The 13,108-nt window shown below is 39.8% G+C and overlaps 1 protein-coding gene across 1 annotated transcript; it reads right to left on the reverse strand.

The window, feature by feature from the left end:
- Positions 1 to 3,337: 3,337 nt before the first annotated feature.
- Positions 3,338 to 6,794, reverse strand: ins (preproinsulin). Its single transcript, XM_059976367.1, has 3 exons — positions 6,608 to 6,794; positions 4,747 to 4,992; positions 3,338 to 3,492 (listed from the first exon to the last, which is right to left on the reverse strand). The coding sequence occupies exons 1-3, from the start codon at positions 6,792 to 6,794 to the stop codon at positions 3,338 to 3,340; spliced, it is 588 nt and encodes a 195-aa protein (XP_059832350.1).
- Between the last annotated feature and the right edge of the window lie 6,314 nt (positions 6,795 to 13,108).

Genomic DNA, 13,108 nt, shown 5'->3' on the forward strand with positions numbered 1-13,108 from the left:
CTTTTGGTTTTGCTAGCATTGAGTGTGAGCTTGGTGCTTTGGCACCACTCGACACCATTTTCAATCTCCCTCCTGTATTCCAATTCAACACCTTCTTCGATTCGGCCAATAACAGTGATGTCATCAGCAGCATTGAACTGTACTTAGCCTCAAAATCATAGGTATAAAGTGAGTAATGTCAGCCTCAGAGACTGAGATTACAGGGTCATCGAGGACTGTGGCGACTTGTGAAAGTGCCTCCATGTTCTGTCGGTCAAAGTGAGCATAAAAGACATTGAGCTCATCTGGGAGTGAACCCTTGCTGTTATTTACATTGCTTGCTTTTGCTTTGTAGGAGATGATGCCATTGAAGCCCTGCCACAGTTGTTGGGCAAATCTGATTCTGATTCATCCGTCTGTGATTCAAGTTTAGCCTGGAATTGCCACTTTGCACGCCAGAAGATCTTCCTTGTACTCTCCTGGATTGCCAGTCCGAAGTGCCACTGAGCCTCAAGAGGTTTTGAATCTCTTGTCTCACCCAGGGTTTCTGGCTGGGAAAGACTGAAATATTTGACAATTTACAGGGGAAATAAGTGGGGGAATGTCATTGCTCTAGAAACCCATTTAATGGGCTGAAAAGGCCTTCTTCTGTAATATAAGGAGAAATGAAATTTGGAACATAAACTGTAAGGACATCTGATAAATCAGCTGGTACATGGGCAGGTGTTGATGATGGGCGGGTGCTATTGTCAAAGTAAACAGGGCAAACAGCTTGCAGCATGATTCGGTAGGTACAACAGCTCTGCTCCTGGTCCTGGTGCGGCATCGGAAGTATGGTGGGTGGATGGCAGCAACGAGCCTGTAACTTTGCTATCCCCGATCTCTGTCATCTGTGAATAGACATTCAAACAGGCCACAAGAAGGTGCTCCTTCTGCTGTAACTACTCCCAGGGTTTGCAACATCTCAGATTAACAGGAAAGCATTGACACAGAGTTGTAGACTTAAATGTTGTTATGCAGGCTAAAGGACAATGCACACTAGATGGACCAAATGGCCGGTTACCTCAATGTGACTAACATGTATATCTATGCACATGCTGCAATTTAGAATAAAGGCAAGAGTTACTTATATTGATATTAATGCTATACTAATACTGTAAAGGAATTTTACACTTTAAATCTCTCTGATCTCTGTGATGGGCTTAAGGTTAGCCATGGATCACTAACTGGAGGACACCATTGTTACTCCTTGTGATCTAGGACACTGTCTAGAATTGAATAAGGTAGAGCTGAGAAACCAGATAGAAGTGCAGCTTCCAGATATGTATTCTGCTCCAAATATATGAGACGTTTGCTTTGACATTTCACTGAATTGTTCTTTAGGCAATGTGGATGTCACTACAAGGAATTTAATGTACAATCCCAATTTCTCCTGCAAATCTATTCCTTGCGTCTGGAGACACATATAGATGTAATAGTTATAGATGAAACTCTATTTCCTAAAGGGCATTAGTGAACGAGTTGGGTTTTTACAACCAGCAGTATTTTCAATGGTTACTATCACTGCAACTGCCTCTTTACTCCAGGTAATAAGGGAAAATATTAGAAAAGGAAAATTTGGGCCTCTTACAGACCAGAAACAAGAGAAGTTATAAGAGCGATTAAACAATTATTTGAGCATGCCTTCATAGGAGAGCACAAATGTACATGATATATTGCAGAATTAAAGGTTTACGGAGAAGGAAGGAACAAAGGAAATAAATAGCCATAAGCAATAGTTCTGGAAACGTAAGTGAGCTTAAATCATGATGACCTGATATAGTTCATCCCAAGTTTATGAAAGATGTGAATTCTGAGATAGCAGAAACTTTCATTGTCAGCATCTAAAATCAGATAGTTTCTGTAATTGTTCCTGTGGATTGGAAGTCTGACCCAACTATTTAAGAAAGAAGGGAGTGAGAAAACAGATTGACTTTTACGTCTGATGTCAGTGGCTGGCAAGATGCTGAAATTTAAAATTAAGCAGAACAAGATACCATGAAGAAAATTATGGAACTGAGCAGAACTAATAGGGGTTTATGAAATGAAAACTGTGTTTGACAAATCTTTTGAGGTGTTTTTTGAGGATCTGACTAGCATAACAAATAAAAGGCTGTGATATATTTGTCATGGTAAATTTCACCTTTAAGTTGATACCCATTGACCTGATACACTAAAAACAATGGTCCACTCACTCTTTCCAGCTCAATTGAATGGAAATATGTGGAAATAGGCCCCAGAATGTAGTCTATTGTTCAGCCACCGCAGCTGAACCCAATCCTGTTTACACTTAAGAAGCAGAAGAATTCACAGGACAGTGATAAGTAATTTCCCTTTCCTGTACTGGATGCTATAGGAAAACTCCAGACTCTGTCTGAATCTTGCAAGTAGTTTATTCAACCACAAGCATTGTAGTAAAACTACACTTCCACCACACCATATAGCCACATTATGTAGCTTAGTTACACATTAGGCAGTTAAGTTATTGACCACCAGTAATCATCATTCCCTTGATTCCCTACACCAAGTTACTCTCTGGAGAGAGACAGAGTCTAAAGGACTGGCTTGTGAACAGTAGTTTGATGGACTCTGGATCAGTGGAGTCCTTGGTGTTTCCGCAGTTGCTTGCAGGGTGGGGTGGGGGGGGGAATGGGGGAGTTGGTGCTTTTGCTGGCGGGGGTCGATGCATTTGCTACTGCTTGTGCGACGGGGAAAAGGCTTCGGGACTTTGACGTTTCTATCGTTCTGTGGGTTTTCTTTGTTTTGTGGATGCCTGTGAAGAGGACAAATTTCAGGCTGTGTACTGGATTCATGTTCAATTTTCTCTGAAACTTTGAAGCAAAGCGTACATTTATTGGGGCTCCAACAGTGTCCAGCTACAGACCGTATTGGAGCTAACAATCTAAGGTCAAATTAGGAAAATCAAGGCACTAGAAGCTGCTCCGTATTTTTAATTTCAAATATCAGTTAAAAGGTACAGACTGATTCAATCTGTGAAAGTGCATCGAACATGTGAGTTTATCCCTTTCAAGAGAGTCTGTTTTGCTTCACTAGACAAAGGAGGCAGATCAAATCATATTAATATAACTGAGTAGGTAGTTGAGAGAAGACACTTAAAAATTCCTGAATTTTCACAATGAAGGTATTATATTTATTGTAATTTTTATTTAAATTCCGATAAAGGTATCTTTGAAACTTTAACATAGTTAGAGGTGACTTTCTTTACAGTTATCTGTGTTGAGACATTGAACTTGCTTCTTTCCCAAAGGCTGTATGCTCCATCTTCAGGACACTGTGACATTCAGAGCACTTACACCATTTACTGGTTACAGTAGCCTTCCAGATCAAAAAGTGAGCAGGTATTATGACAGCAGCTTTCCACAATCCCCCTCTTCTTCATCCGCTCCAACAGTTTATTGAATGGAACATGATGTTCAATCTCATTTTCTTGAATTGATTCTTCCCCTTGTAATGCTGAAAGAGAATGTTTCTACAGCAAATCAGTTCTTTCCTTCTGTTTTTTTTCACTCCCTTCCACTTTCATCCTGTGCAACATTTCACATTTGTCAATACTAATCATTCAGTTTGCAAGAAAGTTGAAACAGAAAAGTGTAGACACGCTCTGCAAGTGCTGTGTAACTCAGACTCAAAAAGAGGAAGGATTTTTCAGCTTAGCCAGAAACGTTAATCTGTTTCCCTCTCCACAAATATTGCTAAGTTTCCATTATTTTCCATTTTTATTTTTAAGTTTTCTGAAAGAATCAATTTTACCTTATTTTTTCGTAAAGCAACTAAACTGTTAACAATCTTAACACCCCTTTCTCACTCCATTCATAACATCTTGGTACCAGATATGAATACAGAAACACTTTTATCTGAGAGCTGTATTTTTGGAGGAATGGAAGGAAAAATGTTTTTGTGTGTTCATCAATTTCTATCAATAAATCCAAATTTTTTTGGAAAATCCCTCAAGAAACGTTCATACTGCAATTAATATAAAGGGTGTGCAAATGATTGTAAGAAGGCTAGTATTGGGTTTGGCATTTAATCACAAACACCTCCTCCACCTGTCACCAAATTTTCTAATGTTCATAAACTTCCATGTTTTACAAAAAAACTCGATATGGGTTTGAGCATCCAATTCATGTTATCATTCTTTAAAAGCAATGTCTGATAACAACCTCAAACTGAGTACACCAAGGCTATGGTAGCTTTTTTCCCCATTACTTTTCTTACTGGGTAGAAGGTTATGCTGAGAATTGGTAGGGGAATTCAAGAATATCAGAGGTTTTTATAATGATAATGATGAAATCTCCTGTTCAGAAATAATGTTTTTCCAAAGTTGGATGTTAGGAATAAGGGGCCACAATCCCAAAATACTATGTCAGCCATTGATAAAAGCACTAATAAGAGATTGCTTCATCCAGTAGGTGAATTTTTGGGTTTCACTTCTCAAAAGGGCAGTGACAGCTCTGTGAATGAACGTCTTCAAGGTGGAGACCGGTAGATTTTCCACTATTTAGAGATCAGTGAATATAGTGTTAGTGTTGGAAAGTTGCACTGAGATGAATCATGACATAATTAAATGATGGAGCAGGAACAGGTGCCAAATTGCCAATAGCTGCTTCAATTTCTAAAGCTCATGTGATTGTTAGACTGAGGAGATTTGGAATGCAATGTCTGATAGGTAGATAGGTAGATAACCTCTGATCATCGGCATGCATGTACTCGTGAGTCCTGATGGCCTGGCTTCTGGCTCACTCATTAGTCTGAAATGAGAGTCAGGGTCCAGCTGGGGTATAAGGCAAGTCGCGGGAGCCCAGAGAGTGGCCAGGGCTTGGGCCTGGGCCACATGCTGGAGTTGGGGGCTGAGGTCCAGAATAATAGGGGGCAGGAACAGTGGCATGTTTACATCCAGAGGCTTGCTCCAGCTAGCTTGTATATTTTCAGCTCCCTTTAAATTCACTGCGTTCACTGTAAAAGTTAGTGCAACATGTTAGAAGAGTTCTATAAAGTGAATTTATGTTTAACTGGAGTAACACTCAGTTGTCCAAAAGATTGGTAAGGATGCCAGGTGTTGGATTTCAAATGTAGTAACTTGCCTAAGAAAATTGCATATAAATTGAAAACCAAAACCATAAAGCATGGAATGAAAACTTGGACAAAGTTTCCTTCAAAGAGGGTAATATGGTAGTTCTGATATGGAATTTCCAAAGTCCTTTCATAAGGTCCACATTGTAGACACATGAATAAAATTAGAGTGAATGAAGTCAGGTGACAAGTGGCAGAATTGTCAGCAAGCTGCAATTGTCTGCAAGCAGTTAAGCCAAGCAAAGCTTAAACGGTAGCTACACAAACTGGCAAAAAAGTGTGAAGGGGTATTCCACTGTGATCGATGTTGTCTCCTGTTTGGTCAACTGGACTTGGGAGTATCAACAGGGTGGGTGACACAAAATTTGAGGGGAGGGGGAAAGTTGGGTGGGAAGGTTGCACGCGAGAACAAATGTAGCAAAGTAAAAAGGACAGGCAATCTTCTGCAGGAACTCAGGGGCTCAGGCAGAATCTGTGGGGCAAAAGTATTTGTTGGCAATTTCAGTTGAAACCCTGCACTGGTACTGAAGCAGAATTTTTGCTCCGAAAATCAAAAATTCCATTCCCTCACACATGCTGCTCAACCCCCTGAGTTCCTCCAGTACTAAGCGCATGAATGGCAAATGAATCTGAACATGCATTATTATAAGAAGGGGCCTTTTGACAGGGAGTGAGAGCACACACTCCAAGGAAAATAAGAATTTAAATTAGTCAAAAGAGCAATGGAATCTGGAAGTACAAATGAAAAAGGAAGTTACAGAACAAGCTGATTAGGCTGGAAACATGAAACCAAATACTGTGGAGCATTGAAAAGCAGGAAAAATATTTCAAAATTTTGCGCTTTGAGTTCATGACTGGTTCCATCTTAAGAAAAGTATCCAGAGACATAGGGGAAAAATGCTTTACAAAAATGGTACAAGAAATGGGAGATTAGATATAATATGAAACAGAATGAAGTGTTTTTTTCACAAAACACAGATGAGATGTGCTTTTATCAAGGCCTTTAAATTATGAAGGAGCTTGACTGTAGACAGGGAAAGTTTTTCCACTTGTGAGCCACAAACATAAGACAGTGTCTAATGAGTGTTATGAAGAATTCAGGAGGATATGCTGAGAGTGGAAATAGATATGGAAATTGTTACCATAAGAAACAGCACAGATTAGACATACTTTACAGGACACTAAATGTTCATGAGGCAGAAAGAAGAATGTGATAGTGGTGAGAAGAGGCATCTTGGGCCGAGGGACACTTAGATCCTATAGTTTCAGTAGAATAATAAATTCAATGCCAACTTGCTGAAAAAGATACCGGGGGTGGGAAAATTGGATATCCTTTACATTTTACTCTGCCATTTACTCAAAATCCATCTTAGGAGGATATCACCCTTCGTGAGGCCTTTTAGGTGATGTTGAATTATGATTTTCAATACCACACAAGATTTATGACAACCAACTGATTACTGTGCCAGAAGATATTATTAACAAGAAGGCTACATACCTAGAAACTGCTCTACTCCTCTTTTCACTTTAGGTACATAGTAAAATCCCTTCCCTCCACACACAAAGTATAGAGTCTCTACTAGGTGAGAACCACACAGATGCTGTGATGACAGTGTCTCTAATCCTTTAGGGCAAGAAAAGATGATCAACGCAGACACCAGCACAATTTGGCTCCAAAACACCATTTCAATGAAAATGGTGGATCTCCCTTTGAGAGAAAAAAGAAATAGACGTTACTTTCAAATACTGCCATTTACATCTGCAAACTTCAACTTCATCATGAACAATTTCTAAGATAGCTTTAGAAATTCATTGTATTTGCAAGCAAGTATATTAGCTAATAGCAATATTAATTAACAATATTCCAAAAGCAGGAATATTACGTAGAACGGGATAGCCCATTTCTATAATGTTTGTTGAGGTGTTAAATACTGGCCAGGCCACCTCCTTGATCTTCTTTCACTTCCACCTTGAGTGGGCTAGTTGAGCCTCTTGGTTTACTCCTCACACAAAACTGAGATGTTAACCTCAGTTATAGGCTAGTGTTTTGGAGTAGACTTTCAACTCAAAGGCACATGTTTAACCCCTGAGCCAAAGATGCAACATGTAAAAGGGTGGAAAGAACAGTTTCTCCTATGTAACAAATACAATTTAATCAAATGCTATATCTTGTTCAAGTCTCAATAGTATTCAAAGCATTCAGTTGTAAGCTTACCTGATCAGACTGCTGTAACTTGTCTCTGAATCTGCTCAACGCTTGAAGGTCTTTAGGAAGCCAGTTAATTTATAGAGCAAAGTGGTTCACGTGTTTGTTCTTCTTAATTTCTATACTAAGCACTTTAGGCATCTCCCACCTTAATTCTCAAGTAAAATGTTGCTGTCTTTGCACATCAAGTAATCATCACATTTTGCAACTCATTTAACTTACATGCTATAATTGTTTGCACTGGTACTTTCTATCACTACCATTTGTTTATGCCTGGAATCAGAAATCATTCATAAAGCATGGTCATTTCACTTTCAAGTGCTGTTAAACCTTTCTGAACAGCTGAACTAATGGTCAATTAGTAACAACTGGAGCCATACTGGTAGACATTTGTTGGGAGTATTAAATGCATTTCTTTGTTTTGTTTGTCAGAGTTTGTGACAAAAAGGGGACACATTTTAGCACTTAAAATGCTGAATTACCCCCCTAATGAACCTGTTGATCCTTTGATGCAGCAGTTTTCTCGGAATGGAGCTGAACTAAATTGACGTGTGGCAAACAATGAGCTTGCCATCACTGGTTCCATTACAGATGAAACCTTTGGTTTTTCCAGCTTTGAGAGATTAATAGCTCACTTTATTTTTCCCTCTGTTCAGCTATTTCTGTTTTTCCTCTTACTTCCAGCTTTCTCCTATCTCCTTCTGGCCCGTGTCCATCTCTAAGCTATTGTTACTTGCAGCACTTTCTTATGTTTCTCTTTTGGTCATTGGCATGAATGGTGTGTTTATTTTTGTGTAAGTGGTGGTTAAGCAGACTGGCGTGTACTCTTGAGTTTAAAATACTGAGAAATGATTTCATTAGAGCATCTAAAATTCTCACAGGTCTTGACAATGTCGATGCCAAGTTGAATATTTCCCCTAGAACCATGGTCATTGACTCAAAATAAAGGATCAGCCATTCATGGCAGCAATGAGAAGGATCAATTTTTACCCAGTGGAAGATGGCTCATTGAAATTCACCATCCAGGAGAGCTATTGAGGTTCAGAAAATTTTAGAAAGTGTTTGACATTAGGGAATGGAGCGACATGACATCAGTACAGAAAAATGCTACTGAGGTAAAAGTTCAGCCACAGTTTTCTGCAGTTATGCCCATGAGGGGCTGAATGGTCAAGTCCTACATCTTTAGCTTATGCTTTTAAGTGATTAAGATACACAAGTACATTTTTAAATGCTTATTCTCTTCTGAATTCTCTCCATCTCTAAATATTCTGTTGTGGGAATTTTGGCTTTGTCCAAAAATCTTACCCAGTTTTTATTTCCAATCACGTTGATTGGTGGAATATAAATGGAGCTGTCTATTCGTCATCTGTTTTGTACAATAGTCTAGCCAGTCTTGATTCCCTTGAATCCTGAAGTCATTGGACATCAACAGCCATTCTTTACCTCAACCATGTTACAAGTCTCTGTGAGTGGGTTCTGACTTATACCGTGGTGGTTGACCCACCCAAATCCATTTCTATCCTCAGATATTGTACATGCTGAGCCTTCTGCAATAATTTACTGGATAAAAGTTTTCAAGCTGAACTTCTCAACATTTTAACTTCAATACATGAACTCAAATCTATACTGCCTCACCGAAGGAAGCGTTCTCTTCACTTCCACTTCAAAATTGATAGGTTTCAATGAGAACCCCCTCATTCTTCTAAGTTCTAGTGAATACAGGCCCAGAACGATCAAACTCTTCTCATACGTTAAACCTTTCATTCCTGGAATCACTCTCGTGAAACTCCTCTGCATACTGTCCAATGCCAGCTTATCCTTTCTAAGATATGGGGCCCAAAACTGCTCACAATACTCTAAGTGCAATCTGACCAATGCTTTATAAAGGCTCAGCATTACATCCTTGCTCTTATATACTAGTCTTCTCGAAATGAATGCTAACATTGCATTTGCCTTCCTTACCACCGACTCAACTTGCAAGGTAACCTTTAGGGAATTCTGCAGAAGGACTCCAAAGTCTCTTTGCACCTCTGATTTTTGAATTATCTCCCTGTTTAGAAAGTAGTCTATGCCTTTATTCCTTCGGCAGGCTGGTGGTGTAGTGGCATCAGCGCTGGACTTCGGAGCGAAGGCTCCCGAGTTCAAATCCAGCTGGCTCTCTTGCACACTTTCCACCTGTGCTGGTTTGAGTGTCGAGCTCGCAACTCGGCCTCGTAAAAAAAAGAAAGCCTGCTAAAAAAAAAAACACCATAATGACGGTGTACCAATGACACTACTTGGAGTTAAGGACTTTCGTCTTATTATTATTCCTTTAGCTAAAGTATATGACCTTACACTTTCCTCCATTATATTCCATTTGCCACTTCTTTGCCCATTCTCCTTATCTAAGTCTGCAGATCCCCTGCTTCCTCAACACACTCTGTACCCTACATCAATGTATATATCAGCTGCAAACTTAGCCACAATGCATCAACTCCGTCATCTAACTCATTGACATAAAATAAAAATGGTCCTAGCACCAACACTGGCAGCTAACCAGAAAAGATTCAATAATCAAGATTCAAGTACACTTACTTATCAAAGAATGTATAAGTTATACACTTGGGATTTGTTTGCTCACAGGTAGCCATAAAGCAATAAACATGAAAGAAACCAAGTAAAAAAAGAATAAAAACAAAAAGACCAACACCCGATGTGCAAGAGAAAGAATGAACTCAACTCATGCAAACAATTGAAGTGAGCAACGATATTCTGAACCAAGATTGAGTCCGCAGATCCAATCCTCGGAGTAGCCTGGAATAGGCCCAAGGCCTTATCTATCAGTTCATCATATTGGAGGGCATGGAGAACAATAGCTGGGGCAGTCCTCATAACCTCAGCTCCCTGGAGAGAGAAGTGATCATTATGGAGAATGAGTGAAATCGAATGTCGCCCCAGATCCCAACAGCCTGTCTTCCTTTATTTCCACTCTTTGCCACCTGCCATCAACCAGTCTTCGATCCATGCTAATATCTTTCCTGTAATACCATGGATTCTTATTTTGTTAAGCAGCCTCATGTGTGGCACCTTGTCAAAGACCTTCTAAAAATCTAATTGAACAAAATCCTCTGACTCTCCTTTGTCTATCCTGTCAGTTATTTCCTCAAAGAATTCCAACAGATTTGTCAAGCAAGATTTCCCTTTAAGGACACCATACTGACTTTGGCCTATTTTATCATACGTCTTCAAGTACCCCAAAACCTTATCCTTAAGAATGGACTCCAAAATCTTCCCAACTACTGAAGTCAAGCTAATTGGCTCATGATTTCCTTTCTTCTACCTCCCTTCCTTCTTAAAGGGTGGAGTGACATATGCAATTTCCAGTCCTCCGGAACCAGTCCAGAATCTAGTGATTCTTGAAGTATCATTAATAGTGCTTCCACAATCTCTTCAGCCACCTCCTTCAGCACCAAAGGGTTCCCCTGGTGGACTCTATCTGGTCCAGATGACTTATCTACAGTACCTTCACATCTTTCAGCTTCCCAAGCATCTTCTCCTTAACAATAGCAACTGCACTCATTTCTGCCCTTTGACACTTGAAATTCTGGCATACTGCGAATGTCTTCAGCAGAGAAGATTTTTGCAAAGTACTTGCTAAGTTTTTCCGCCATTTCTTTACCCCCCCTTACTAACTTTCCAGCATCATTTTCCACCATCTCCACACACATCTCTCTTTTAGTCTTCATTCATCTTTTAGTCTTCATTCATCTGAATTTTTTTTTGTATTCTCTTTTATATTATTGGCTAGCTTATAATCTTTTCATCTTCTCTTTCCTTATAGCTTTTTAAAATAAAAGCGTCACAATCCTTTAACTTATCCTTTCTTATTTTTGCTATATTTCTGCTCTCTCTTTTCCTTTCAAGGTCTCTTTGATATCATTTGTCAGCCACAGTTGCCCCATCCTTCCTTTAAAATAATCCTTCATCTTTAGGGTATATCTATCCTGTGCCTTCCAATTTGCCCCCAGAAACTCTAGTCAGTGCTGCTCTGCTATCATCCCTGCTAGTTTCCCCTTCCAATAAACTTTGGCTAACTCATCACTCATGCTTTTGTATCTCCCTTTACTTCACTGTAATACAGTTACATCTGAATTTATCTTTTCCCTCTCAAACTGCAGGGTGTATTCTTTCATATTATGATCTCTGCTTCCCAAGGGTTCCTTTACCTTAAGCTCCCTAATCAAATTTGTTTCATTACACAATACCCAATCCAGAATTACTCTTCCCCTAGTGGGCCCAACCACAATCTGCTCTAAAAAGGCGTCTCATAGGCATATTACTGACACCTTCTCTTGGAATCCAGCACTGATCTGATTTTCCCAGTTTGTATTCAACATTCTGCCTACTGTTCAGGGGCCTGACCATATCACCCATCAGGTCTTTTTTAACCCTTGCAGTTTCTTAATTCTAACCACAAGGATTTTACATCTTCAGATGCTATGACACCTCTTTCTAAGGATTTGATTTCATTTTTTACATACAGAGTCACCCCACTCCTTCTACCTACCTACCTGTCCTTTCAATACAATAGCTCGTTAGATAGCTCCCACCCATGACCTTCATTCAGCCATAACTCAATGATTCCCAGAACATCATACCTGCCAATTGCTAACTGTGCTACGAGATCATAAATCTAATTCGTTATACTATGACCCACTAACTATGGAATCCCCTATCACTATTAAACTCCTCTTCTCCCTCCTTCTCTTCTGAGCCACAGAACTGGACTCAATGCCAGAGACTCGGTTGCTATGGCTACCCCCAGTAGGTCAACCCCCTCCCCCTCAATTTTATCCAAAGTGGTATTTTTATTATTGAGGGGAATGGCCACAGGAGTACTTTACACTGCTTGTCCATTCCCTTTCGATCTCCTGACAGTCTCCCAGGCACCTGCTTCCTGTTACCCAGAGGTGACTACCTCCCTGTAGTTCCTAACTAACACCTCCTCATTCTCCCATACGAGCCGAAAGTCATCGAGCTTAACATTGTCTCTAAGGAGCTGCAACACGATGCACTTCATGCAGATGTAGTTATCAGGGAGACTGGAGGTCTCCCAGAGTCCCCACATTTCAGGCAAAGAACATACCACTAGCTTGGGACCCATTCGCAGTGAATTCACTATGCACAAAGAAGGAAGAAAAAACTTAATAAAATCTTAGAACCTCAGCCTGTGCTTACTGAAACCTGTTCTTGCCAAAGCTTGTTGAGCCAAAGCCTCTCACTCTCACCCTAGCCCACTCCAACAATGGCAGACATGTTCTGTCAGTTGGGAAACAAAGTAAATCAAAAAAGATCAAAACTTTTGCCGTTTAAACTTTATTGAGAAGCAATTGTATAATTTTATACACATCTCTCCTTTGGTGAAATGCATGAACATCTTGCATTGGCAATGGAAGAGGTCAGATGTTAGCTTCAATAAGGGGCCCTAATTGTAATGTCACTGTTTTAGCCATACACATATGTGTTTCAGTATAGGTCGTAATATGAGGTGCACAATATAAAGAACATAAGCATTGGGACACTATATATCAACTTTACTAAACACTGTTTAGACTGCACTTGGGATATCGTGTGCAATTCTGGCCACTGCACTATAGAAAGGATGTGGTTGCATCAGGGAGAGTTCTATACATTGGGATGATGCACAACGCAACAAAAGTCTCTTTTATGTCTTTAGGACGTATTCAATGTTGCTTTCCAGCAAGAATGCATGAACTGCACAAATAGAAGGAGTAGATTCACTAGGATGTTGAT

Source organism: Hypanus sabinus, chromosome 7 (assembly GCF_030144855.1).
Source record: "Hypanus sabinus isolate sHypSab1 chromosome 7, sHypSab1.hap1, whole genome shotgun sequence".
NCBI lineage: Eukaryota > Metazoa > Chordata > Chondrichthyes > Myliobatiformes > Dasyatidae > Hypanus > Hypanus sabinus.